Source organism: Mus pahari, chromosome 5 (assembly GCF_900095145.1).
Source record: "Mus pahari chromosome 5, PAHARI_EIJ_v1.1, whole genome shotgun sequence".
NCBI classification, from domain to species: domain Eukaryota; kingdom Metazoa; phylum Chordata; class Mammalia; order Rodentia; family Muridae; genus Mus; species Mus pahari.
This window is the reverse complement of record NC_034594.1, coordinates 152,409,650-152,436,506: the sequence shown is the minus strand read 5'-3', so window position 1 is coordinate 152,436,506 and position 26,857 is coordinate 152,409,650. Positions and strand designations below refer to the sequence as shown.

Sequence of the window (26,857 nt, the reverse complement as noted above, 5' to 3'; positions counted from 1 at the left end):
GAGTGGAATCATAAATAAACAAACAGGAGAAAAATGAGTCAGAAATAAAGGTTTTAATAATTGTAATTTAGGGACCAGACACAATTGCACATTCAGAAATACCATAAATGAAGTTACAGGAATATTTCTTTTATAGATTTTAAAGCAGTTTATGTTAACAAAATATCATTTAAATTTTTTTAAAAAAATAAAAGCATAGTTGAGAGAATGATTTCCAGGCAGAGTCAGAAGACATGAGCAAGAGTGAGTAAAGAAGACCAGAGGCTAAGAAATGTGTCAGCTCTGGAAGAAACATCCTGGTACCCTGGAGGGGCAAATCAGGGATGGAGAGAGGTATGAAGATGGAAGGAAATCAGCCCTGCACCCAGGAAATCTGTTACTGTGTTCTGCCTGCCTGCCTGTCTACTTGTCTGTCTATCTATCTATCTATCTATCTATCTATCTATCTATCTATCTATCATCTACCATTCATCCATCTAATCTATATTAAAAATATTTTTATTAATTCTTTGAGAATTTTATATATGTATACAATGTATTTTGACCAGGCCCACTCTCCTACACACCGCCCTAATTCCTGCCACTCCCTCACCCAACAGCATCCCCCTCCCACTTCATTTCCTCTTCTTTTTTCTTTTCTAATTCTCTTCTCTCAGCTCCTGTTCTTAGTCCTCGGAGGTGGGGAGTCGGGACCATTTTATATTCTGTTTCTTCTGCCCTGGGAGGTTCTTGTTAAACGGACTTGAACAAATCTTTGCTAAAAGCAGGCCTTACAAAGAGGCAGTGTATGGATGGCTCTAGAAGAGTCAGGAGCCTGAGGAAGGTTAGGCTAAGCAAAGAACCCTTGTCAATACCAACTAACCTATGCACACTCATGCCTCTGCTGGCAAACCGTTCCAAGAATCTGCAGCACGTTCGCTTTAATGTTCTCACAGGTGACAAATCTTTCTGAAGCGGATTGGGGTTTTGGCCAGAAGTTACTCAGAACCAACTATGATGAAGCAGGAAAATGAAACTGATTTCCCCTCGTTGGGGTTGTATATTAAGTCAGATAGCAATTTTAACAGAAGGAATCCAAAGGGTACTGGGCACCGCCCACTCCCTGGGTACCGCCCACCCCTAGGCACCGAACCCTGCCTGCCCCCAGTGATTAAACAGAGAACACAGTAAACTGCTTGTTTTCTGAGTTTTATTTCACATTCTCAGGATTGACACATCCCAAGTAATTCTGAAATCAATCTGTGTGATTCTTCACCTTGTGCCAGAAACAGCTGTTTAGCTTGAGGATAAGCGTGGGTACCAAAAGCCTGTATCACTTACATAACCCCTTAAGTCAGACTCGGGCAACCCCTGCAGTATAGACTTCCAACTACCCCCAGGCCTTTATTTCTGGTGCCAACTAAAGCCACTCTCTCATTATTTCCCCCACAGCTCCTATAATCCACAAACATCTCTTCACGGGCATCACAAGATGGCCTGCTTTCCGGTAAGAGCACGCTCCAGTTCTTCCGGGCAGCTATCTGCTTTGCTTCCTTCCAAACCTTGCAAGGACTACACTTTGTTTTAATAATGAATTGTAAGATGAACCCTTTTCAGGCTGTATCCATCACAATGAGGTCACTTAGAGAAGGAAGTGATGTTCAAGAAGAGACACGTGCCTTTTGTAGACCAACGGACACCCTCCCAAGGGCTCTACTGGCACATGGCTGGAACTGAAAGAAAAAATAAAGTCTTTTTTGTATGTCATTGAAAGCATGCATTTTCCTCTCCAAGAGCATTCTGGACAGATTAAAGAGAAACATAGGAACACACACACACACACACACAAGCACGCACTCACTCACTCACTCTCTCACGCATATAAAAAGTTAATGAAATAACATTTCCCAGATTCCTAGCTTGACAAAACCTCTTAGACTGCATGGGGGAGAAAAACAGAAGATGAAAAGATAAAATGAGCACTTCAAATTTTTATTGGCCAAGTTTAAGATAACACATATTTGCAGTGGGAAATAAAAAGGAAGGCAGACACCCTAACCCAGTAATGTCACACCACAGTCCTGTCTGTGACCTGGTATCCCTTGCAGTCAGTCTCTACAGGGATCGCTATGGTAATGTCATTCACATAGATTATGTCTATTGTCAAATGTCATGTAAGCAGGACTGCCCTGTTCTGTTTAGCTATTGGCGCTGAGGCTTTGCGTATATAATACACATGCTCCACCCCCAACCTGTAGATACTGGTTTGTGTTTTGGAGTAATGGTTTTTTTGTTTGTTTTGTTTTGTCTTGTCTTTTAAACTACGATACTTTTGAGATATTCGTGTTTTTGCATCTCTCTTAGATTAGAGTTTTAGGTCAGGGAGTGCCCTGCCAATGACCAGGAGAGACACATGTAGGAATAAAGGGGGCTCTATTACTTGTAGGGACATGTTGTTCTTGGAGGCTACACACGGTTGGGCGGGAGAGGGTGGAAGAGGGAGGGGAGGAGTGGAGAAGAGAAAAGACAGGAGAGGGGAGGTGAAGAGAGGGGAGAAGTCGACTCCCATTGGACAAAGGATTTGAGGAGGGTGTTCAAAATATCAAACAGGTATCTCATAAGGATGCTCAATGGAAAAGCTTTGATCTTCATTTTTCTTTTATGTCTGTATGTGTGTGCCCATACACATACACACATATGTGTGCACACAGGGTCATGGACTATTTGAATGGTTTTTTTTCTCAGGTACTTTATATTCTCAACATTTACATTTAGATTTATGAGACAGGGGACAAGATTCATTTCCTCAGTACATTTATCCAATCACTTCAGCACCATTTGTTAAGACTTCCTTAGGGCTGAAGAGATGGTTCAACAGTTAAGAGCAGAGAACCTGGGTTCAATTCTCAGCACCAAAATCGCAGCTCACAAGACTGTCCGTAACTCCACTCCCACTCCCAGGGTTCTGACGCCCTCTTCTGGCCTCCACAGGCACTGCATACACATAGTGCACAGATATAAATGCAAGCAAAACACTAATGCACAAAAAGTGAAATCAATTTTTTTTAAAAAAAAGACTTCCTTTTATCTATCAAATATGCTTAGCCTCGCTGTCAAAAAGCAACTGGCTATCTCTCTACAACTTCTCTATTCTCTTATTTGCCTTTAGCCCAATACTTACTGTCCTATTACCACAGCTTTGCAAATGTCTGGCGATCAGGCTGTGAGTCATTCAACTATTGCAAAACTATTTTGGACATTTGAGATGCTTTATATTCCTGTTAAATTTTTCTTTTCTTTTCTTTTCTTTTCTTTTCTTTTCTTTTCTTTTCTTTTTCTTTTCTTTTGTTTTCTTTTTAGACAGGGTTTTGCTACGCAGACCTAGTTGGCCTAGCTAAACCAGTTTGGTCTCGAACCCACAGATTCACTGGTTTCTGCCTCCTATGGACTTAAGGTACGTTCCACCACACCTAGTGCCTGTTAAACACTTATAATGGACTTGTCAATTTCTATCAGAAAACTAATTGGGACATTAATGGACTTATAGATAAAGGACTGACAGTGTGTGTGTGCGTGTGTGTGTGTGTGTGTGTGTGTGTGTGTGTGTAAGAGAGAGAGAGAGAGACAGACAGACAGACAGACAGACAGACAGATTGTTTTTCAGCAAGTCCTAAGAGGACTGGTATACTTCTTAACTTCTGTTGTGTCATTTTTGACTTCCTTCCTTAATGCGAAGTTTTACTTCACAGGTATAGAAGCTTTCCTATTTGGTCCATGTACCACTAAATAGTACAGCTACATCTTCCCGATGACTTTTCTCTTATCATTCTCCTCTTTGTAATATAGTGATGCATGTTGGAGCAGCCACGGATTTGAGAGAGAATTATGTGCCTATTTGAGGGGGTCTTCCCTCTGCAGCTGTCTTCGTTTCAGCCCTGACTCTTGTAGTATTGTCCAGACACTCTGGCAGCCTCCAGCTACATCTGTGGACCTAGCGCCAACATAGCTGTGACCAGCATTAGCTCCCCCACCCACAAGCTGCCTCAGACAGTCTGTACTCCCTGAGGAGAGCTGTGAGGAAGACCTCGAGGCTCTTCCTCTGGAGTCGGATACTCTCCTGTTTCTGCCTTTGGGTCTGGGTTGTTATAGGCTGCTTGAAACTGATAGGTTTTTGAGATATTTTGCCCAGAGTTGATCGATATTGTCTGTGGGAAAATAAACATAAACTACTCTGCCATTGATAAAACTGTAAACCCCTTGGTTATAGGACTCAAAACTACGTTACAATGAAACCATCTGCTTTGGAAAATGGGAAAAGAGAGTGAAAGGCAATGACTTATGACCCAGTAGCACCAACCCCATGTAAGTCTGAGAGATGCAGGATATGGGCAGCGGTGGGGGAGGGGGGCACTTATTGATGGAATTCATCCAGCATTAAGTCTCTGGCTTAGAGCTGGAGGTAAGCACTCCTGGGGCCTATGGATTTGTGCCCAAAGATAAGTGCATCGGTTATACAACTCTCAATGTGTCATGCAGAGTTGCTTTGCAACCTAGATGCTCCTAGCTGTGTGAAGTAACCTGCAACTCTCATTAGCTACCTCCTGAGCTGGAGAATAGATATTTAATGTGGGAAGGCAGAGCTGGGAGGAGCCATACTGATGTGATGTCACAGCTCTATTATCTGCATTCTCCAGACTGGCAAGATCCCGGGTGTGTATAAAGCAAGGAGTTTCAGTTTCCTTTCTGTTGTTGTGAGCAAATACTCTGAAGACTTAGGAGAGGAGGGGGTCCATCTGCCTTAGACTTACAGGCATCGAGGGAAGTCAGGGCAGGAACTGAGCTTGGAGCAGATGTTTTAGAGGGATGCCGCAGCTGGCTGCATCACACTTAGGAGTTGGGGCTTTGAGCCCCATCCATCTAAGAGCTGGAGATGGGGTTAGTCAATGACGTCTATGGGATGAAGCCTCCAGGAAATCCTCATCTTTTCAAAGTCCTAAACTAGAGATGGGAAGGAGACATCTCAGTATGTGAGGAGCCATTCAGTCCCTAACACTGGGAGAAAGTAAAAGCCCACAAACTGCACAATCCAGAGAGCTTCCAAGCTGGTGAACACTGGCTTGTGTCAGGAGCATGGTGCAGGGACAAAGAGGCTCATGGGCTCAGGACCACGGCAGGCCTACTGCTCACCCTCACCTGGCTGCTCCTCTCTGCCCTGTGTAACCTCCTCTGTATTAATTTGGGAGGCAATGTAGTGATCACTCTGCATTCAAACCCTACGAGGCCAGGGGAACCCCCAATTTGTACCCAAGAGGTGAAATTATCAAAGACTAGAAATTGTCTCTAAAGGAGGGGTAAGTCTCAGGGACCAAGCCCTTAGTTTGTGAGATCTGCCCTAACTCCAGGTAGCTAGTGTTAGAACTGAATTCAAGTGTAGACCATCACAATTGCTGGTGTCTAGAGCTTCAGATAATTGGTTGTTCCTGTGGAACTCCTCCACCCCCCCTCCAGTACAAAGTGTTCTGAGTAGAAGTGAGACCCAGTGAAAGGAGGTCCAGACACTGAAGACCTTGAGGGAGACACTGGGATACCGGCTACTTCCTCTCTCTTTGCTGCCAGGCCACCATGAGTGGAACAGGTTTCTTTTGTCACATGTCTTGGCTACGATATTCTGTGTCACTATAGGCTCAAGGACAAGTGACTATGGACTCAAACTTCTGATGTCATGAATCTAAAGACACTGTCCTCCTTTGAAGTCAATCCTGCCAGACGTTTTCTCTCAGCCCCAGAAAGCTGGTCAGCACCTATGGAAAGCTTCCATAGCCACAGTCCCACAAGTCAGTGTCTGTGAAGGTCTCGGTTGGTTGTAGGGGAGGAAACTGTGTGTAAATCCAAACAGTTTGAGAACTGCTGGCTTAAATGACTGAAAGGATAAGAGCAGACTCCTCAAAAGGAAACAAACGTCCTCCTCAGAGAAGCAAAATCATCCAAAGGTGTGGAGAAAAGGGTGGTCACGCAGTGTCCTGATGACAAGTAAGTGTCACCAGGTGGACTGAGTATAATCCTACAGGTGACGGCTGCCAATGCCCAGACTTACTAGTAAAGCCCTATCTACATTTTAGACAAATTTCTCTAAAGTAGAATTGATTCTATCTATCTATCTGTCTGTCTGTCTGTCTGTCTGTCTGTCTGTCTATCTATCTATCTATCTATCTATCTATCTATCTATCTATCTATCTATCTATATCTTATATATAAATGTGTATGTATATGCATATTTGTATCTAAATATAATATAGATAGATGGTATACATGTATATATGCATGTGTACGCACACACGTACATACGTATATATGTTATTATTATTGACAGGACTTAAGATTAACCTATAGAATCAGAGAAAGACAGGGAAGCTAGTAGCTAGTTAGACTGAAAGCCTTTGAACAGTCATGACCCACAGGTTGAGGGCAAGGAGGCCCAGTGTATAGCCTTAGTCCAAGAACTGGAAATGTCCCATGAGCATCTTGTGCCTGTCCACATTCAAAGGCTGAAGAGTCAGATTTCCTTAACACAGCAGCAAAAACCATACCTGTTCAAGAATGGTAGAGCATGCCTGTATAAGAGCTTGCCCCTCTCTTTGCCTTTCCACTCCTCCCAGGCCCCCAACCTAGTACACAGTGCTGTCCTCAATCAGGGCAGCTCTTTCCCACACACTCTGCAGACTTACATGTCAATCATCTCTGGAAATACCATAGAAGACATATCCCAGAAGTATGCTTTGTAGATATCTCAAGTGTCACTCAGGGCAGTGAAGCGGATAACCAACATTAGCCCTCATACCCTAGCAAGGAAAGATGTGCTTTAGAGTATCTGCCTCATGACTGATGTAACAAGGGATGCGTGGCTAATATCTGTCTGGAGGCTGGGGGTTCCTGACAGCCTGGCTCCCTTCTCTGGAGCCCTCCTGACTTAGTTTCATTGCTATGAAGAGACACCACGACCATGGCAATTCTTACAAAAGAAATATTTAATTGGGGCTGGCTTACAGGTTCAGAGGTTTAGTTTACTATCTGCATGGTATGGCAGCAGTGCATGGCAGCCATGGTGCTGGAGAAGGAGCTAAGAGTTCCACGTCTCCATCCGCAGGCAGCGAGGACACTGTCTTCCACAGTCAGGAAGAGGCCCTGTCACACTGGCCAGACTTGAGCTTCTATTCTAATGCTAATTGGGTCCCCCCCAAAACTGCACAAGAGGGTCTGCATGTGGCTTCTGGGAACCTGCCCACAGTTAATTTTGATTGGTAAATAAAAATGTCAGCAGGCAATAGCTGCTGGGGAGGGGAGACAGAGGTGGGATTTAGGGTTCCTGGGCTTGGGACCCCTGAAGAAGAGGGGAGAGGAGACTCCATGCCTTGGGAGTGTGTGCAGGAGAGGGGAGAAGAGAGTGGCCCCAGAAGGGTCAGAACCGGTGGGAGGTAGATTCCAACGACATGGAGTTAGGCAGTTGCACAGCTATTGAGCTGCTTAAGGCATATGAAAATATAAAGGCTGTGTGTGTGTGTGTGTGTGTGTGTGTGTGTGTGTGTGTGTGTGTCTTTCATTCGGGAACATAAACCATTGAGGCGGGAAGCAACCCCGTGACAGGATTTATTAATTAATTTTGCTACATATATGAGATCTCAAAGCCTCACCTCCACAGTGACACACTTCCTCTAACAAGGCCACACCTCCTCCAATAAGCACTCCTCTTATAGTGCCACTTCTCATGGGCCAAGCATATTCAAACCACCACATCTCCGACTGAGACTGAGACTATTCTGACACAGAATGGGCTCCCTGTGACTCAGAGAGCAGCTCCTGTCCACTGCTCCTAGAACCCATTTGCTCATCTGTTCTTCTACCTTGTGAGAAGCAAGGCTTCCAACTTCCCACATTTTCCTCCCAGATCCTCATATAATAAATTCTCAATGAGAGGCTAAGGCTACAGGGTCATTAGTTCGAGATCAGCCTTGGCAACATTATGAGACCCATATAGCATTCTCAAAAGAAAAAGAAAATTACCCAAAGGGGTATTAGAAAAAAAAATACAACAAAAAGATGAACACATGATTTTCTTCTACTTATTTCTTTTTGTATTTTACAAGTGTTCTACAAAGTCTAAACATTAAAAAAATACCTAATTTTTAAAATAACTGCCATCCAAAATATAAATATATAACTAAAATTTTTATAAGAGTCCAACAAAGAAAGTATTGCCCAGAACCTAAGATGCTAAATGCCCAGATCAGACTAGGCAAGGTTACACTGCGGTAGCAGATAACTGCCCAGTCTTTGGGAATTGTGTTATTACTTAGGTTCTGCATACGCTGAAGTCTTAATGGTTTTGTCCCTTCAAAGCTGCTGTGCTAAAATCCAAACTCCCATGGTTATAGGTTAAGACCTTTGGGCAGGTCTCATGGATGAGATCGACAAGAGGGAGATTTCAGACCTAGGTCTACTGATTCTGTGCTGTCTGCCACGTAGTCATCATAGAAGGACGCCATATAAGACTACCTATAAACTAGAACACAAGTCCTCTCCAGACAATAAGCCTGCTAAGGTCTTGATCTTGGGCTGCCCAGCCTCCAGAACAGTGGAGAAACAAATTTCTATTGTTATATGTTACCTGCCTCTGGTGGTTTGTTATAGCAGCCTGAACAGACTGAGACAGTGGCCTGTGTGTGTTAGTCATGAGTCCTGTTCAATAGAGAAGCCTCCATTACAGCACAATTGGGCTTTTTCAAGTGTGGTGAGCATGCCCAAGGTCCAGAACTCCTGGTTACAACTTCCACGTGGTGGTGCTGCTGCCACTGATAAGAGTCATCTGTAGTAGAGAAGGATGTTGCCCCTACAGGGGGAGGGACAGTGGACATGAAGAGTACTATGGGCTATCACTTCAATGTCAAACAGAACAAAATGAAACCCACACCACCTTAAGTTGAGAAGGAAGGCAGAGGAAGGAAACGATTACCGTCTGTGCAGGGTCCGCGCTGCCCCCTGCCCCCTCACTTCTCTGTAATTTGCTGAAGGCGCTCACACTATTCCTTTCACAGATGAGGAAACCGAGGTCCAGAAAGGGTAAGGAACTGCAACAGGCAGAAGAGGAAGATTTCAGACCTCCGTTAATCAGTCTATGCTATCCGCCAGGTAGAACCCACTTTCTCAATTGTGTTAAGGAAAAAAAACTCAAGATGTTGAGCTAAGTCCACAGACTCAGAAGTAGGTTGGTGGCTAACAGGGTCAGGGAGAGGGGTAGGAAACCTTTCAATTATACAACTGCCTTTTATTTTTTTAAGCAATGGGCTGTTTTATAATCACACAAGCCAGATCAGCACACATTGAAGTCATTAAATTAAAATGATTACTTTTTTGCGGGTATGGTGGTGGTGAAGACAGGGTCTCTGTATAGCCTGGCTGTCCTGGAACTCACTCTGTAAACCAGGCTGGCCTTGAACTCAGAGTACTGCCTGTCTCTGCCTTTCAGGTGCTGGGATTAAAGGTGTGCACGCTGCCCAGCCATATTTTTTCTTTTAAAGGCAAGGTCTAATGTGTCCCAGGCTGGCCTCGAACTTGCTATGTAGCTAGGAATGACCTTGGACTTCTAGCGACAGGATTACTTGGCCATGCATACACCAGAATTGAGTATTGAACTCAGGGCTTCCTGCATGCTAGGCAGGCACTTAGTTGAACTACATCCCCAGCCCGACAATGACAATTTTATGTTATACGAATTTCACAGTAATTAAAGGAGAAATAAAGCTACTGAGATAATGACAACTGTGGCAAATTGTTGACAATTTCAATTCATTCCACAGACCGATCCTGCGATCACAACTCCTCCCTGCCCCCACCCCGAGGCATAATCGTAGATCTCGTTGCAATTTTATCCCACTTCATATTTACCCAGAGCTCCCCATGTATGTCGCCGAAGCACTCTGAAAAAAATCAATCAGGAGAAGGCTCACGATGTTAGTTTACTTTAGACAACATTTTAAAGTGCATGAAACCCGAGGAGGGAGGGGCAGCAGAGGTTCCTGAAATCACGAAGCAAATACCCACCCCTTGTCCCCGTGGCGCTGCCAGGCCCCTAAGAAAAGGCACTACCCAACTTCAGATTTCAATGTCAATATGATGTTGCGGTCTCCAGGGCAAGACGCAGCGAAGGCCTGAACCTTCTGCACCCAGTGTTTTCCTGTAAACCGATGACGAAGGCGCAAGTGTTCAGAGGAACCTGGCACCGCCCAAGGGACGGAAAAGGGGCGGAGCCAGGAAGTAGGCGTGTCCCCACCGGGGGCGTGTCTGGAGCGCGGGCGAACCGGGGCAGTGGGCGGGGCCGGCGCTAGCCCCAGAGAAGCGCTCCGCCCGCGGCGTAAACTCTACCCTGCGCCGCGGCGGAGCAGGTGAGCGGAGGGCGGGGGCTGGGTGTGTGCGGCCGGGTACCTGTCACCGATCGCGGGTAGCCGGTAGCATGGAGAGCCGGGATGCAGCGAGGCCCTTCGTGCGCACGCCCCTGACCGCTGCTTCCGTTGCCTTCTCGGGGCATCAGGGTCTGGGCTCCAGGCTGCGGCCCCTGCGGCGATCTCGGCCTCTGCGGCCCGCGCAGGGGCTAGGAGAAAGAGCCGGGGAGGCGGTAGTGCGGCCCGCCCAGAACTGGGTCTTGGAAGGAGCGTGGGGAGCAGCTCTGGGCCTCTGGCCGCGTCCGGGTGTCCTCGCGTCCCTTCCTGCCTCCAGAGCCCCAGGCGCGGAGTGAGGTGTTAAAGGGCCAGTGCACGTGGGTCTCACCGCTGTGTTCACCAGGCATTTTGGTCCCTGCTACCCAGGCTCTGACCTGGTCTACCTGGGCTCTGCTGTAGATGGCATAGGGAGTAAGAACTTCTGTGTGAGGAGAGGGGCGCCTGACAGGGCCTGTTTCCAGCAGTGTTTGGTGTTTTGTAAATCCCTTAAGGCAGAAGGGAGACGCCCAGAATCAAGCCTTTGAAGCAGAAGGAACTCGAAAGCAAGAGCTAGTTGTCACTGAATTATACTGATGAAGAAACTGCGCCTAGGGCTGAGGATGTAGCTGTGTGTTAGCCAAGCATGCATGCGGCTGGCCAGGGGAGGAAAAGGAGAGTGAGGAGAACAACTCCCAGAACTAAAAAGTGCGGTTGCCCAAGGTCTCCTGTGTAAGATACAGGGGAGCCAGGCTTAGAGCCTGCTGCCTGGGCCTCTGTTTCTGCTATCCAGACCTAAGTCCTTTGCTAGTTAAATGAAATGTCCTGGCACCTCTGCTTAGGTATTCGCCCTTAAAGATATGAACGGTTGTGAAATGACTGCATCCATTTACAGATGGAGGATTAGAGAGCCTCAAAATCAGAACAGATGCAGACCAATTTAACTCAGCATGGACAGCCGTCCCCAGAATAGTCTCTCGGCCACCATTCAGAATAGGTGCACCTGCTGGCTGTATAGTTCCTCTGTGGACACCTGAGCCTCTCAGGCCTTCAGCCAAGACTTTGGGCAGTAATTAAAGGTTCTGTATAAGTTGCTTCAGGTGTGTAAGCTTCAAGTTTTCCTTTAGGTGTGGATGGCTCTGTGGGAGCCTAAGAAACAGAAGCAGATCCTGTGTTGGTCAAGGGGCCAGCATCCTGACTTCAGCCTAGAGGTGACCATCTGGGTTCATTCCTTGGCTCCCGGGACAGCGGCTAGAATAAGGTGGGCAGAGATGGAGTTAAGGGTGGCAGAGGTGCAGGATGGGAAGGAAGCTGACGGAGAGTAGGTGTGGGTGAGTGGAGGTGCGGACTGAGCTGGACCCTGGGTCTGGTTTGGAGAACTATCTCCTACCATGTCACATGCCCCATACCTATGCCCAAAATATAGGCCGTACATCCATTTGTATGTGGAAATGAATATTTCTACTCTCTGAGAAGGTGAAACAGACTAGAATGCGGAATGCTGCCAGAGGCTGCCGCTGCTGCTGTGTTGGCCTGGAGCAGCGTCTAGCCATACCCTGTCCAGTGGCCCTACTGTGGTTGCTCACGGCTCCACTGCACAGTTTGCCATGTAAGAGTCTCTCACCAGACTTGGCCTCTCTGGGTTGTTGGTGATAATAACCATGTGACACGCCCATGTGATAGGAATTGGACATTCATGATAAAAAGCCATTTTGTCCAGGGTTTAACACAGTTGTTATAAAAACGTACTATTGGGGCCAGAGGGATGGCTCAGAAGTTAAGAGCGCTGGCTTCATTTCCAGAGAACTCCTGTTCAACATGGAGGCCCACAACCATCTGTAACTCCAGTTCTAGGCGAGCCTCCTCTAACCTCTGTGGATATCAGGCACAAACGTACTACACAGACATATCTGTGCTAAACAGGCATACATACAGACAAAATACCTATACACATAAAATATAATTTAATTTTTAAAAAGAAGCGTAAGTAATGTGATAGCTCATGTCTATAATTCCAGTGCAGAATCACCGAAGCAAGAGAACTGCTGTGAATTCAAGACAAGCCTGGGCTGTGTAGTGAGTTTCAGGCCAACTGAGCTACATAGTGAGACACTATCCCAAAAAACCAACCAACCAACCACACAGCAACAACTGTTCAGTCACCAAACAGAGCTAAAGGAACACTGAGACAGTTATTATGGCTCCTTTAATGTTGGGAACCTGAGTTCTGAGGTGTGGGTGTCAGGGATAGGGGCCCAGCCGTGTGCCCCTACAGTCTGTTAGCACAGGATTTGGACATTGCTACATGTATGCACCTTTGGAGTTGTACACTGGTTTGCTCAGTCACCTCTTACCTGTGTCCAAACTGCTACTCAGAACATTTCTGTGAGGTCTTCATTAACGACTTCCTGAGAACCTGGGAGAAAAAACAAAATGTTTTGTATTTATTTTGAGACAGGATTTTGGTGTGTGGCCCTGGTTGGGTTGGTACTCTGTCGGTGGCCAAGGCAGGCTTTAAGTTAATGACAGACTTCCTGCTCGGCTTCCCTCTCCTAGCGCTTTTGATTCTAGACAAGTGCCATCCCTCCAGCTTAACACTCGCCCCCCCAAACCCCAAACTGCAAGGCAGGTAGATCTCTGAGTTCAAGGCCAACCCAAAATGCCCGTGATGCCAGTGCCTGGAGGTAGAGAGGCTGGGACATCTGGAGTTTAATGTCACTCCTATTGGCTGTAGTAGTGAGTTCTCTTCATTAGAAAAACAAAACAAAACAAAAGTCATCCTGGCTATAGTAAAAAAAAGCAAAAAACAAAAAACAAAACTGAGAGAGGAGAGAAAGAACTGTGTATGTGTGTGTGTGTGTGTGTGTGTGTGTGTGTGTGTATGTTTGTGTGTGTGTGTGTGTGTGTGTGTGTGTGTGTATAGGTCACATGGATCTTTCTAACAAAAACCTGTGTGGCTATATTTTAGCTGTTTCTTTAAGGTTGGGCTCTGATCAGCTGGAACCCGCAGACAGCAAAGCTTTCTGTCACTGTCAGCTCACCTGTCGGGCTATGGCCACTGGGGAGTGCTGCTCAGTCCACATGCAGTCTCTCCTTCCTGGACTTAGGGATGGTAATGCTGCCACTGGAACACTCTGGAGACAGAAAAACGCCAGGTCAGTCCTCAGGAAAGTTAAGGCCTCCTTAGGGCGCCAGCTCTCTGTGGCCTCTCCGTGAGAGAGCAGGCTGCTTGCTCTGTTCATCTTTGCAGATGAAGGGGATGAAATGGCTGACCACCTTCCTGTTACACCTCAGCCAGAAACTTCCTCATGCTTTTAAAAATAAAAGTAACACATACTTATTGTAAAAACATGTCTTTAAAAGACACCCTTTCCCCCTCAGCCTGGGAATCGCTGCTTTGGGTCCCTGCAGGTATTTCAGGGCTCAGGTCTGGTAGAAGGTCTGGTCAGTCATTGGAGGCATGAGGCTGTTAGCACTCCCACCTTCTGGGCCTGAGTTGAGTAGTTTTGGTGTGCCACAGGCCCAAAGCTGAAGGCCCAGCTGACCCTGGACTAGCTTATAAATCCAAGGCAAAGTAAACCACCCTGTTTTAAAATAATGTAAATTATATTTCAAATGTTTGCTTTAGTAGCAGAAAGCTACCTGACACATCTTAGAAAACTGAACTTGGTAGGTGCGATGAGTCATTGAAAATCTCGCCGGGTGTGGTGGCGCACGCCTTTAATCCCAGCACTTGGGAGACAGAGGCAGGCGGGTTTCTGAGTTCGAGGCCAGCCTGGTCTACAAAGTGAGTTCCAGGACAGCCAGGGCTACACAGAGAAACCCTGTCTTGAAAAAACAAAAACAAAAACAAAACAAACAAAAAAAGAAAATCTCTTTATTTCTTTTACTAGCCCCCTGTCGGAACACTTTTCCACTTGTCTTTTGAACTGAGCCAGAAAATCAGTAACCCACTTCCTTCCCTCATTGCGGGTCCACCTCTGAGCCTCACAGGCCAGCAGGAATGAGTGGGGCTCAGAGCCCCTGGGTCTGGAGAGTGTGAGACACTTTATTAAGAATTTTGAGCTGGCATGATCTGGGAGTGGGCAGGGGCTGTTTCTAGATACATCCTTGCCCGTAGCAAAGATACATGCCATCCAAATGCATGAGGACACTCTCAAAGTGCCAGAGGGTGTGGGTGTGGATGGTTGCCTGGTCTCTGCAGGAACCTGATGGTCCTGATTGGATGGGAGTTGACGTCTTCTGTGGGCAATTTAGAGACCTGTAAACTTGGTCCTTATCGGTCTCCTTGAGTCTCTGCTATTCCCAGCTCCCCTGGGCTTTGGTTTCCTGAACTGTGAAATGGGGGACCAGCCAATGGCCCCTAAGGTATTCACTCCAGCTTTGACGCCATCCGTGCAAGTTCCCCTTTCCTTTGACAAAATGTTCTCATCGGCAGACTGAGGCTGGAGGGAAACAGGATCTCCCTGGGACCTGGCCTTTGTCCTGTTCTGGTTTGTGAGTCTGGTGGCCTAGCAGTTCCCTAGCTTCCAAGGAAGGGCACCTGCTGGCTTTGTTAATCCCCTCGGCAGTCCCCTCCTGTCTCCATCGTGGCTCCCACTCACTGACTAGCCATTGTGGCCAGACACTTTGCACCTGTTCCCCAGTCTTTCAAGGGAAACTACCCTGCTGTTCAGAGGAGGAAATAGCCCCTGCCACCTTCCATGGCTAGAAGAGGTCCAGGAAGTATGGTTCATGTCACACTAGTCTATGCGGCCACTGGCTGCTGTGTCTCATTTAAAGAAAAAATATTCTGCACCTGGTGGTGGTGATGGCGCACTCCTTTGATCCTAGCACTGGGGAGACAGAAGCAGGCGGATCTCTGAGTCTGAGACCAGCCTGGTCTACAGAGCAAGTTCCAGGACAGCTAGGGCTATATACAGTGAGATCCAGTCTCAAAAAATAAAACAAAAAGAAAGGAAAAAATTCTAGTTTTTCCCTGAGGGTGGCTTGCTAGGAGTACCCTCCCTGTCTCTTCCCCCTAACTACCTGTCTCCCGGGCTACTTCATGAAATGAGGAAAATTACTCCAACCCAGGTATTTCAAGAGAGACATAGGTAATGGAGTTTAATGCAGACCATAAGCCACGTGAGGGTCTGGGGTCTGGCTTTCTAACTCCAGCTCTGCCTGAGATCTCCCAAAAGCCAGGAGAACCATTCGGCAAGTGCCAGATAGACCAGCCCAACACACAGTCAGGTACTGACTTGGGTCAGAAGTAAGTCTGGAATCTGGGAGATGTCGCAGGGCGTACCCTGTTTGGGGGAAACCCTTCCCTAGTACGAAGGAAGAGTGGGACTTTCCAGGGGTTATGGAAGTTCTGGGAAGTAGCCATGTGACCCCAGAAGGTGACCCTTTGAAAGATAAGGGCATTGTTCTGTTGGCCCTTTGGAAAAGCGGCAGGGAGTCCTAACCTCTCTGCAGATAGACTTGTTTGTGTCCCAGAGTTTCCAGTTCACTTTTGGAGTATGATTTTCCATGAGGTGCTAGAATTTTCCGTGGCATTCCGAAATCTCTTTCCTGCCTGGACCACTGATTTTAAACATTAGGGCAATCCTTTGCCTCTCTCCACTGTTGAAAAGCAGGTTTGAGAAAATTAGGTCACCCGGTTTCCTTGATAATTGCAGGAGCCGGTTGGGGAACTTCTTAGTTCAGCTAATCAACGTTCCTTTCCAGTCCTCAAGTTAGTAAAAGTCGGCAGAGGGTAGGTCCTCAATCCCTCAGCCACCCTGCCATGCCGGCAGGGCTTCCAGAACAGCCCGTCCTCCATCCTCCGCACTCAGTCCACACTTCCCTGTCAGCCCCTCTGTGCTTCCTGTGGACTCTTGGGATGCGGAGCTGGTTGTCTGACGTCAGCAATGGCAAGGCTCCCTGCACATCACTGCCTGTGCTGAGTCAGGTTCCCCCAGGACCTCCTTGCATCGCTCTGATGCGGATCCAGTGGGGTTGTTGTTTTTCTGTGCTCCTTAGTGGCGATTTTTTTCCCTCTAAGGATTTTATGCTCTCAGACTGAAAAGCTGACACAGAGGCCTTGCGGACGGCCCTTAGGGATTCTAAAGGGGAATGGAAGAAGCAGCCATTTGTTTTTCAGGGCTTTGGCGATTATGTCATTGGCTTCCAATAGTCTCATTTGTTTCCCCAAGCAGGTGATTCTGGAGGGGGAGAAAACCCTGTGTGTTGATGGTTTCCTTTTACAAACCAGTGGCTTGTTAGGCACTGTGACACAGGCCTTTAATCCCAGCACTCTGGCGGCTGAAGCCTGAATTCCAGGCGAGCTTGGTTTACCCATCCAGTGCTAGACTAACTAGGGCTACTTAGGGAGACATTATCTCAAGAGAAAAAAATCAGTAGGTTGAAGATGCAACCCATATTGGTTATTAAAAACGAGGGCGGGGTGGAGCTGGAGATGTAACTCCATAAAGAACTTGCCTAGTGTGCAGGCCCTGGGCTGGACCCCTGTGGTAACATGAGCTGGATGTAGTGGTTCATGCCACTTGAGAGGTGGAGGCAGAAGGATCAGAAGTTCAAAGCCATCCTAAGCTACATAGTGAGTTAGAAGTCAATCAGGGATACCTGAGACCCTGTCTGAAAATAAATAAAATTGAGAAACGCAGAAAAATACAAAGACAAAAAAAAAAAACAACCCAAAAACCAAACAAAGAAACAAAAAAAACCTCACCCACAAACCAGTTTAAAGATGACTTCATATTTTGTAAGTTTTCCAAGTCCTCTTTCTCTTTCTCTCTCTCTCTCTCTCTCTCTCTCTCTCTCTCTCTCTCTCTCTCTCTTTCTCTGTGTGTGTGTGTGTAATTCAGATGTTTATAAGAACATTTACATTCTGTTCAATTTAATGTCACTTAAGTGTTATTAAGTATTCTTTGAAGTAAGGCTTTGGTGTTCCTGTAATAGTCCTCGTCAGATGGATGGATACCATAAGTGGTGGTGAATACTAAGTCCTCTGTAAAATGTGTTTTGTTTTGGTTTGGTTTCTGAACATACATATTTGTGATAGTTTAATTTATAAATTTTGGCACAGCAAAAGATTAATAACAACAAACCAGCAATTACAACAATCTACTGTAGTGAAAGCTATTTCAAACTTATGGATTGATTACTCTGGAATTTTCCACTTCATGTTCTTGACCACTGATAACTATAACCACAGGAAGTAGAATTGCAGATAAGCGGGGGAGGGGGAGGGGGAGTGAGTTCCTGTACCAGAGAAGAGAGTCAGAAATTTCAGTCATTCTTACTCTTTATGATAACAGATAACTACAGCACATATTTTTGTATGAATGGTTTTTCTTAGATAAAATTCCAAGTTGTAGCATTTCCGGATCTAAAAGGTCTGAATCTTTGCATAGCTTTGGGGTTTCCTGCTTTTGTTACTATACATATATTTTATCATATCTCCATACTACCCGGCATCGCATGCCTAGATTTTGCAGCCCTCTTTCTCCATGGGTGTTGTTTGGAGACTTTGCAAGTCTGAGAAGCTCGAACCCCTCTCTTCCTAGTTGCTGTCTGACCAGGTCGGGTGTCCAGGACTAAGGGCTGTACAGCGTACAGCTTCATCCCTACAGTCATGAGAGTGGGAGGGACTGGGTAAGAGGCTCCCTTGCCTTCCTGCATCCGACCCAACCCAGGGAGGCCATGGCTATGTGTGTGTAGGGCGCCATCTCAAAATGCATTGCCCAGACCCTAGGCTAGAGTGGAGCTTACAGATCACATTTTCAATGTACAGATATGATGGTTAACTGTGAACTTGACAGAATCTACTCAGATTCCTGAGTCTATACATCTAGCCTAGGAGATGAGCCTTTGGGAATTATCTTGATTTTGTTAGCTGGGGTATGAGGACAAGCTCATGGTGGGTGACACAGTCCCTTGGGGTCTCTGTCTCTCTCTCTCTCTCTCTCTCTCTCTCTCTCTCTCTCTCTCTCTCTCTCTCTCTCTCTCTCTNTGTGTGTGTGTGTGTGTGTGTGTGTGTAGGAATGACCCAATCAGCTACATCCATTCCTCAGTCTCTGCTCCCTGTCTGTCAATGAGATGTGACTGACAGCTACTTCAAGCTCCTCCCACCGTGATGTGCGCGTACAATGAGCCAGAATAAACTCTTGAACTGTGTTGTCAGAGTACTTATCACAACAGATAAGATAATAGTCTGCCCTAGCCCAGCAGAGACCAGCAACAGAATACCCAGGTTTAAGGATAGCCTTGACATGGGACCAGGGATCAAACCCAAGGCCTCAGGCATGGGCAGGCTCTGCACATCCCTGATCCAGATATCTGTGAGAAGAGAATTCACTGTTGCTGGAAGGAATACTGAAGAGACCTCAGGTCCAGTGGGTGTGTGTTTAAGATATGACAGACAGTCAGTTCTCAAAGAGGAAGGGGACCTTACAGTCTTGCAGACCCCTGCTTGGCAAGAATTTCCCCATATGCCAGAGCGAGTTGACCTTTGAAGCTGTGTCCCCTTAAGCTGAGTTCTCTTGTATAGACTCTTGGTTCCCAAGCCTGGGCTCCAGGGCACAGAACGCCTTCTGAGCTTAGCTTAGCTCAGCTTAGCTTCCCAATGCCAAGTATGAGGGCAGTGGACCCAGCATCTAGGCCATGCTCTGCTGTGTGTGACCTCCATAAAAGGGCATTTCTCTTCTACCCTCCTAGGGGGTACCTAGACTGAATTAAGCTCCCTTCCCCTTGGTCAGACACTCGGACCCTTTCCTGGGATGGTCTACCCTAGCAGGTCCCCTGATCTCACCACCATATTGAGACAAGATGGTGTTGTGTACCCATCCTATTCATAATACTTGAATAATTACACCTTTCCAGAATGTTCTGTCTCTGTCGAAGCTCGTACACCTTTCTGGCCCACTCCTTGCCCTTCTCAGTCCTCAAGACCCAAGAGACGGAGCACTAATGTGGACTGTGCCTGGTCCTCACCACCTCACTCTTGTGTCTGTGGTATTCTGCAGCTGTCTTCCCACTCCTAATGTCTGATAGACCCCGAGAGACAGCTTCTGGGGGCTCTGTGAGGACAGAGGGTCCAGTCAGAGAGGTAAATAGAGGCAGGCACTGTGTCATCTCTGTCATGTCAGACTGAGGGAAGTCCTTATGGACATTATCCAGGCCATAGCCAGGAAGGCTGTCTTTCACTCGGAAGCCACCAGCTCTGCCTTGGTGAAGGGACCCTGTCTAATCACTTGAAGATCACATGACTTCTGAGAGTGACTAATCTGGAGACAAGCTTTCAACAAAGAACAGGCCTGCTCCTACCTCAGTAGCACAAGCTCAACTCTGAGGTGACATGGCTGGTAGTGGCAGTAGTCTGTCCAGATGTGAGCACAGTCAGATCTTCCCAAAGGTTGTGCCTGAACCCAAAACGTGGGAACTTGGAGCTTTACTGGGTGCTACAGGGTGCTGCTGTGTCAGAGTATATTATTGGAGAACCATACAGAACTCCTACGTCAGGGGGGCAGATGTTTCCCCCTCCACCCTGTTCCTCAGTGTGGGTACTTCCAGGGATCAACTCCCCTTACTGGCTGAGTGGCTCCTGGACTTAGCTGCCACATTTAAACTGGAGACTCTACATGTACCCCACACTCAGGTACCCCTACCCTTAATGGTATCCCATTTTCAACCCCAGACACTCTGTGGATCACTGGATCACATTCAACCTTCCTTGGTAGCATCCTGTTCCTCATCTTGGTCTAGCCTGGTCTAACCTGGTCTAGCCTGGCTAGTATCTTAGTTTTTTTTTTTTTTCTTTATTCTGTTCTCTGAGTCAGCTCCTCCCACCTAGCATGTGTTCCCTTCAGCCTAACCCCCACTGGGCCACTTCCCCCCACCCCTCAGGACATCTCCCCCCCCCCATCAGGACACTTCCTCTTGACCTCTGTCCTTTGCCTCACCATCACCAGCTACATGGACAACACTTGTCTACACCCAGCTTTCCTTGAGCTGACACAGGCTGCCTTGGTGTGGCCACTGTCTGATCTACACACTGTTCGCTCCACCTCCAGCGACAGTCCCCTCTAGGAAGCATGGAATTTCAGCTTCCGAGGACAAGTTCCTTCATCCTCTGCCGACACGCCATTTGTCAAGTTGGATGATGTTTTTGTTCTTATGAGACGAGAGGGTTTACTTCTTCAAGGCTATAGCTCCGGAGCCAAGCACAGGAGATTTCCCACAGATGATTATCGATTGAACAAACATGTTGACAGTTCAGAGTGACCCTGACTGTTCTAACTGGACGTTTTGCTCCATGTGACAGGAGTTCCACTCAAGCCAGTCCCAAGCAAGGCTGCTGTGGCCTTGTGCTGGCTTCTGGAACTCCGGTTTTGAGCTGTTGTTTGACGTGTATGTAGGAAGTTTATTATAGACAAGACCTATTCGGGGTGTTCAAGGCACCAACCCATCCCCCAACACCCCCACTGCCTTTGCCTGTCTGGAACGGCCCCCAACACTCCCACTGCCTTTGCCTGTCTGGAACGGCCCCCAGTGCCCCCACTGCCTTTGCCTGTCTAGAACGGCCCCCAACACCCCCACTGCCTTTGCCTGTCTAGAACAGCCCCTGTCTGGAACGGCCCCCAACACTCCCACTGCCTTTGCCTGTCTGGAACGGCCCCCAACATCCCCACTGCCTTTGCCTGTCTGGAACGGCCCCTGTCTGGAACGGGGTCCCTGTGCTTCTTTTGCAGACCATGCTCACATTCATGGCCTCTGACAGCGAGGAAGAGGTGTGTGATGAGCGGACATCCTTGATGTCAGCTGAGAGCCCCACGTCTCGCTCCTGCCAGGAAGGCAGACCAGGCCCGGAGGATGGAGAGAGCACTGCCCAGTGGGTAGGTTCCCCCCCCCCCCAGCAACTGTGGGCCTTAAAACAGGACCATGGGGTGCCTATGTCTTTTTGATTTGTAATTATGCATATTAATGTATATCTGCGTGGAGGTATATGCATATGCGCTAAGGTACCCATGGAGATCAGAAAGCAATGTCCTCCCGCCTAGAGCTGGAGTGACGCACTTGTGAGCTTACTGACATGGGTGTGAGCAACTGGACTCAAGTCTTTTACAAGAGCAGTAAGTATGCTTAACTGCTGAGCAGTTGACATCTGTCCAGCCCCTCCTATGGCTTATGGGTTGCTGAAGTTGGATCTGAGGTATCTCCCCAAGACCTTTGTGCTGAAGGTGTGGCCCCTAGTGTGCTGTGACTGGCAAGTCATAGAACTTTTAAGGAATGGAACCTTGTGGAGAGCAGCAAGTCATTGGAGGAGGCCCGAGCCCCTCCTCTTTTTCTGTATCCTGACTGTGAGGTGAGCAGCTTGCACCGCTCCACGTTTTCTGCTACAGTGTGGTTACCACAGGCTCAAAGCAACAGGGCTAATTCGTCCCAGACTGAGCCTTCTAGGCCATTTCGTCTATAAGTTGAATTATCTTGTTATATGTACATATATACATGCACACATGCATAGATAGATAGATAGATAGATAGATAGATAGATAGATAGATAGATAGATAGATATAAAAGCACACACACATAGGTAGATAGATAGGGAGGGAGGGAGAGGAAGAAAGAGAGAGAGAGAGAGCTGACTCTTGTGGATGAATCCAGCCATTCTTCCATTCAGGAAGAGCAAATACAAATGGAAACTGGTCAGGTCAGTATCATCTGGCCATGAAGCATCCGCATCTTCTATGTGTCAGGGCTTTGTAATAGACTACACAGTCACCATGTGCCGTGGGCTACACAGTCACCATGTGCAGTGGGCCGGCTAACACATCTCCCTTCACCTCCCACCCTTCACCTGCCTTTCTGATGCTTTGAGCCTGGGACAGACCAATGTCACAGAAACATTGAGATAACTCCTTCCGAAGGGAAGGGTTCAGGAAGGTAGCCGGATGGGTTAACCATGCTCTGACATGGCCTGAGTCTGGCCTGACATTAGTACTGGGAGACACAGGGGCACCGTGACCCATAGATGTAGCTGCACTGTGTGACCAGTACTGCTGCAGCCTCGGGTCAGGAGATGGCTAGGGTCACTCAGTCACCTTGGCCATCTCCCTCCTGGTCAGGCAAACATCGCACCTGAGCTTGCCTGAGCCTGAGTCTATTTAACATAAAACCTTTCCATGCCAGAGGGTGTCTCCTCGGCCTTGCACTGAACCCTTTCTCCTCCTCTTCAGCATAGCCTCCCAGCCTCAGTGGGTTCACAGTTCAAGGTCATTAACGCCTGTTCTCAGTAGTTTCTTTTCTTATCTATTAGGTTTTTTTCCTCCTTGGTGTCAAGTGGGCAGCTAGGTTGGAGCTCCCCCCGTGAAAAACTGGTACTGAGGCAGCCATGTGCTTTGCTGCTCCAAGAAGTGCTGGGTCTTCTAGTTAGTCAAGCAAAATGTTTGATCTCTTTCCCCGACTCTTCCCTAGCCTGTCTCTTCCTAGACCAATAAGGCCATGTTAGTTAGTGGTCGTAGCTCCTGTCCTCGAGAAGGGCAAGGGTCTTTGGCGTGCCCTTCTGTGGCTACGCAGGCTAGCTAGCTCTGACCCTCCTCCACCGCCATCCTTCTATGTTTTTTATATATCCCGAGACCTAAATCAGAGCTCGCACTTCTCACGTCTAGAAAGCCGCAGTTCGCCTTCTCAGGCCTACTTCGGAAAGCCTCTGCAGGATGTCAGCAGCTCACCGAGGGGGCCTCTGTGGCCCTCACTGTGTGGTTTCCCACAGAGGACCCAGGAGAGCGAGGAAGACTGTGAGGAGGACCCAGACCGCTACACCTGCAGTGGGGTTCCTGGGCGACCATCGGGCCTGGAGGAAGAGCTGACCCTCAAGTATGGGGCGAAGCACGTGATCATGCTATTCGTGCCTGTCACGTTGTGTATGATTGTGGTGGTGGCCACTATCAAGTCTGTGCGTTTCTACACGGAGAAGAATGGGCAGCTGTGAGTTGGGGCCTGGTTGGCGTCGGGAAGTTGGGGTGGTCGTTGATTTGAGGGGCTCATACGCTCCCTCAGCTACTGGTGTAGCTCTGCTGAGCAGTGGCAGGGACTCTGGCCTACACCCAGTACTCGCTGGCTCCAGTCCTGTGACTTGTCTGGATGCATATCTGACCTGTCTCCATTTTCATGTTTGTTTTATGGGTTTAATTATGGGGCTACCTGGAGAATTAACAGGCGAATACACATGAACTGTCACACAGTACTCACCAAAGGCTAAGTGGGATCTTACCAGAGGCCAGCTCTGGTTCCGTAGCTCTGAGCTCTACATACCAAGTACCTGGTCCTGGCCCACTGTGTCTCAAACACTGAGTGACTTCAGGCGAGCCACGTCCTGCCTGGGTCTCTGCCCCCTTAGGTATGAGATGACAGGGTTGGACCCAATGAAGTCTTAGCACATTTCCAGCAGATGATGAGGACTTATCAGGCCCTTTTATGACTTAATAAATACAATATAGAGAACTGTGAGCTTCCCTAACCCCAGCACTCACCCCCCACCCCCCACCCCCACCCCATGGGCTCCTCACTGCTGAGCACATTTGAATCCCTTTGTATTTTTTAGAAAAGTGGAGGTAGGAAAGTTCCTGCACTAAGAAGCTTGTAGCCTGTGGAGGACTCATAGAAACAAGAGATGGAAGACCTAGAGAGGTCAGGGCACTGCAAGTCACTGACCGGAAGAGGCAGAAGCCACTCACACAGATAGTGATGGCCTCTTCAGGGCCCAGCAAGTGTAAGGGTTCTAACAGAGCAGCGTGGGGTTTCTAGGAGCTCCATGGTCAGCCTGGGGGTCACTGAGATGAGAGTGTCCTGGAGCAGCAGGTACTGAGTCTCTTCTGGTGACCTCTTCAGCATCTACACGCCCTTCACAGAGGACACGCCCTCGGTGGGCCAGCGGCTCCTCAACTCCGTGCTGAACACCCTCATCATGATCAGCGTCATCGTGGTCATGACCATCTTTCTCGTGGTACTCTACAAGTATCGATGCTACAAGGTGAGGCCCATGACCCTCGACCCCTCCACCTCAGCCCTGCCTGCCTCTACCCAACCCCTGCTGGGATGCGGCTGGAGCTACCACACATCAACTTTCTCAAAACCTATTGGGGTGCCTTCTCTCCTCAGAATAGATTGCCTCTTCATGCTCTCTGGCAGTGTGGGACGATGACCTAGTGCTGACTTTTAAACTCTGCGCCCCCCACCCACTGTCTTCCATGCTCATTACCACAGAGTTTCTGACACACTCTCCTGCTCTGAAGTTGCTTTTACTTCTTCTGAAGTTCTGTTTTAGTTTCCCTCACCTCAAGACCTTCTCTCTGGGCTTATTTTCCATCTTCCCCTCTCCCGTTAGATAGGAATGCTTGCTCATGGACTGAGTTAAGGTCTTCTGGCCCCGGGAAGCCTGTGAGTTGAATCCTCCTTTGGATCTTTGAGCCTCTCCATGTGACCCCAGTTATTGACATCACCCCCAAAGGTGCTGTACCTCCCCCACCTCAAGCTCCCCAAATGGGGATTGAAATTCTGACCCTGTCCATGCTAGTAAAATGTACCTCTGAGCGGTACCCTCACCCCTGTGTTGGAAGGGGGGGGGCATGAGTCTGCCATGGTCAGGAGTCCGCTCTCTCCTTCTATCATGTGGGTTCCAGGGGTTAAACTCACATCTCTCCAGCCCACTTTCTATAATTCTCTATAATTAGAGGTCTTGCTAAGTCGACCGGGCAATCCTCCTGCCTTAGCTTCACCAGTTAAACAGACCTGTATTACTAGACCTAACTGTGCCACCAGCTTTTAGACACTGGTTTTAGGCAGCAGGCTTTGAAACATGAAAGACCACAGGGAGGGGAGCTAGGTATTACCTATCCCAAACTGCTGCCACAGGCAATGCATGGGTAGGCCCTTGTGTTCTGGCTGCTGTGTTCATGGAGCAGGGAAAGAAGAGGAGGCCGTGGTTCAGGGAGGGAGCTGGCCATTGGCTCAGCTGGCTCAACTGGGGATGAACCGTGGAAGGGAGTCACAGGAAATGTTCCTGAAGCTGACCTCGCCAGTTACATCTGTCCATGTAGAGGAGGCAGGGTTCCCATGGATACTCCAGAGGGAGGAAGGGAAAAGGCACCGGGAGTCTGGGGGAGGACTACTTGCTTGTATATATAGAAAACATGGCAACAGACTAAGAGCAGCATGGGAAGTGACTGTGCTGTGGTCAGTCCATGTCATGGGGCCAGTCCCACAGAAGTGGCTTGACCATCCGTTCAGTCAGGGTCATTGGGAAGTTCCGAGATGACATTGCCCAGACAAGCAAGTCATAGTTGGGATAAAGAGGGTGAGTAGGTTCTAGAGGCCACGCCTTCCCTTCCTTCTCAGGCTGGTGTGCAGCCCAGCTGTGGCCCTTCCTCCAGGTAGACTGCTGGAGGCCCAGTGGGCTGAGCTGGTGACCACGGATAGTCCTTAAGTGAAGGGGGCTAGGAGGAAGTGGTACCATCTTACCCTGATGGTTGAGTCTTGTCTTTGACCCTCCATGCTCAGCCAGGAAAGGACAGACAGCTCTCCTGAGGATGGACCTGCCTGGAGTTCCTTAGTGGGAAGGGACTTCCCTTCTGTCAAGCCCCTCAGGAGGCTTGCCCTCGCCACTCAGTCTAATTTTTGGGGTCCATCATCTGGGTTTTAGAAGCAGGGTTTCTCTGTGTGGCCCTGCTTGTTCTGGAACTCACTCTGTTAACCAGACTGGCCTCAAACTCAGAGATCCATCTGCCTCTGCCACCTCCGCCTCTGCCTCCACCTCCCCCTTAAGTGCTAGGATCGAAGGTGTGCACCACCACCACCCCATGGGGTCCATCATTTCAATCCTTCGGTGGCCAAAGGGAAGGACGGATGGAAGCATCTGCCTCGCTGGAGTGTCTTCATCCTGTTGGGGGTTACAGTGGTCCTCTTGTTTCCGTTGTCCAGTTCATCCATGGCTGGCTGATCATGTCCTCCCTGATGCTCCTCTTCTTGTTCACCTACATCTACCTCGGGTGAGTGCCGGCTGGTGAGCAGCCTCCTGTGGGCTCGCAGCTGCCTGAGAGGGACCTGGGCAGGGGAAGGGTCCTCAGAGTCCGCTGCTGGGCTCTGTCCTCCAGGCTTTGACCCAGGAGTAGGCTCTGTACGCTGTCCCAGGTCTTTTTTTCTGGCTCCTGATTTAAAATAAGCAAAGGAAGCTGGGCTGGTGAAGCCTTCTCAGGGTACACTGAGCAGGTGGAAACCCCTCAGAGTCACATTCTACTTTGTGTGTGTGTGTGTGTGTGTGTGTGTGTGTGTGTTGTGTAAAAGCCGAGGGTACTTCCTAGCTTATCTACCCTATTGCCCTTTGGTGGAAACCCCTCAGAGTCACATTCTACTTGTGTGTGTGTGTGTG

At 48.2% G+C, this 26,857-nt stretch overlaps 1 protein-coding gene and 1 long non-coding RNA gene across 5 annotated transcripts in view; one reads left to right on the top strand and one right to left on the bottom strand.

The window, feature by feature from the left end:
* Positions 1 to 1,179: 1,179 nt before the first annotated feature.
* Positions 1,180 to 10,214, bottom strand: LOC115064051. Of its 2 annotated transcripts, none has more exons than XR_003843912.1 (3): positions 10,075 to 10,214; positions 8,987 to 9,101; positions 1,180 to 1,712 (listed from the first exon to the last, which is right to left on the bottom strand). It is a non-coding gene; the product is annotated as an uncharacterized LOC115064051 (long non-coding RNA). The 2 variants fall into 2 exon arrangements; XR_003843913.1 differs by lacking the exon at positions 1,180 to 1,712 and adding an exon at positions 8,651 to 8,863.
* A 123-nt stretch (positions 10,215 to 10,337) lies between these two features.
* The window catches only part of Psen2 (presenilin 2), a 24,754-nt gene continuing 8,234 nt past the window's right edge, over positions 10,338 to 26,857 (top strand). The window contains exons 1-5 of one of the 3 annotated variants that reach the window (XM_021198137.1): positions 10,338 to 10,415; positions 21,182 to 21,325; positions 23,204 to 23,418; positions 24,322 to 24,463; positions 26,410 to 26,477. In XM_021198137.1, coding sequence (XP_021053796.1) covers positions 21,185 to 21,325; positions 23,204 to 23,418; positions 24,322 to 24,463; positions 26,410 to 26,477 — 566 coding nt within the window. In that variant the 5' untranslated portion in view covers positions 10,338 to 10,415; positions 21,182 to 21,184. Of the gene's footprint in view, positions 10,416 to 11,622; positions 11,707 to 13,522; positions 13,601 to 21,181; positions 21,326 to 23,203; positions 23,419 to 24,321; positions 24,464 to 26,409; positions 26,478 to 26,857 lie in introns of those variants that run through there. The other 2 variants (XM_029539240.1, XM_029539241.1) reach the window with 2 other exon arrangements.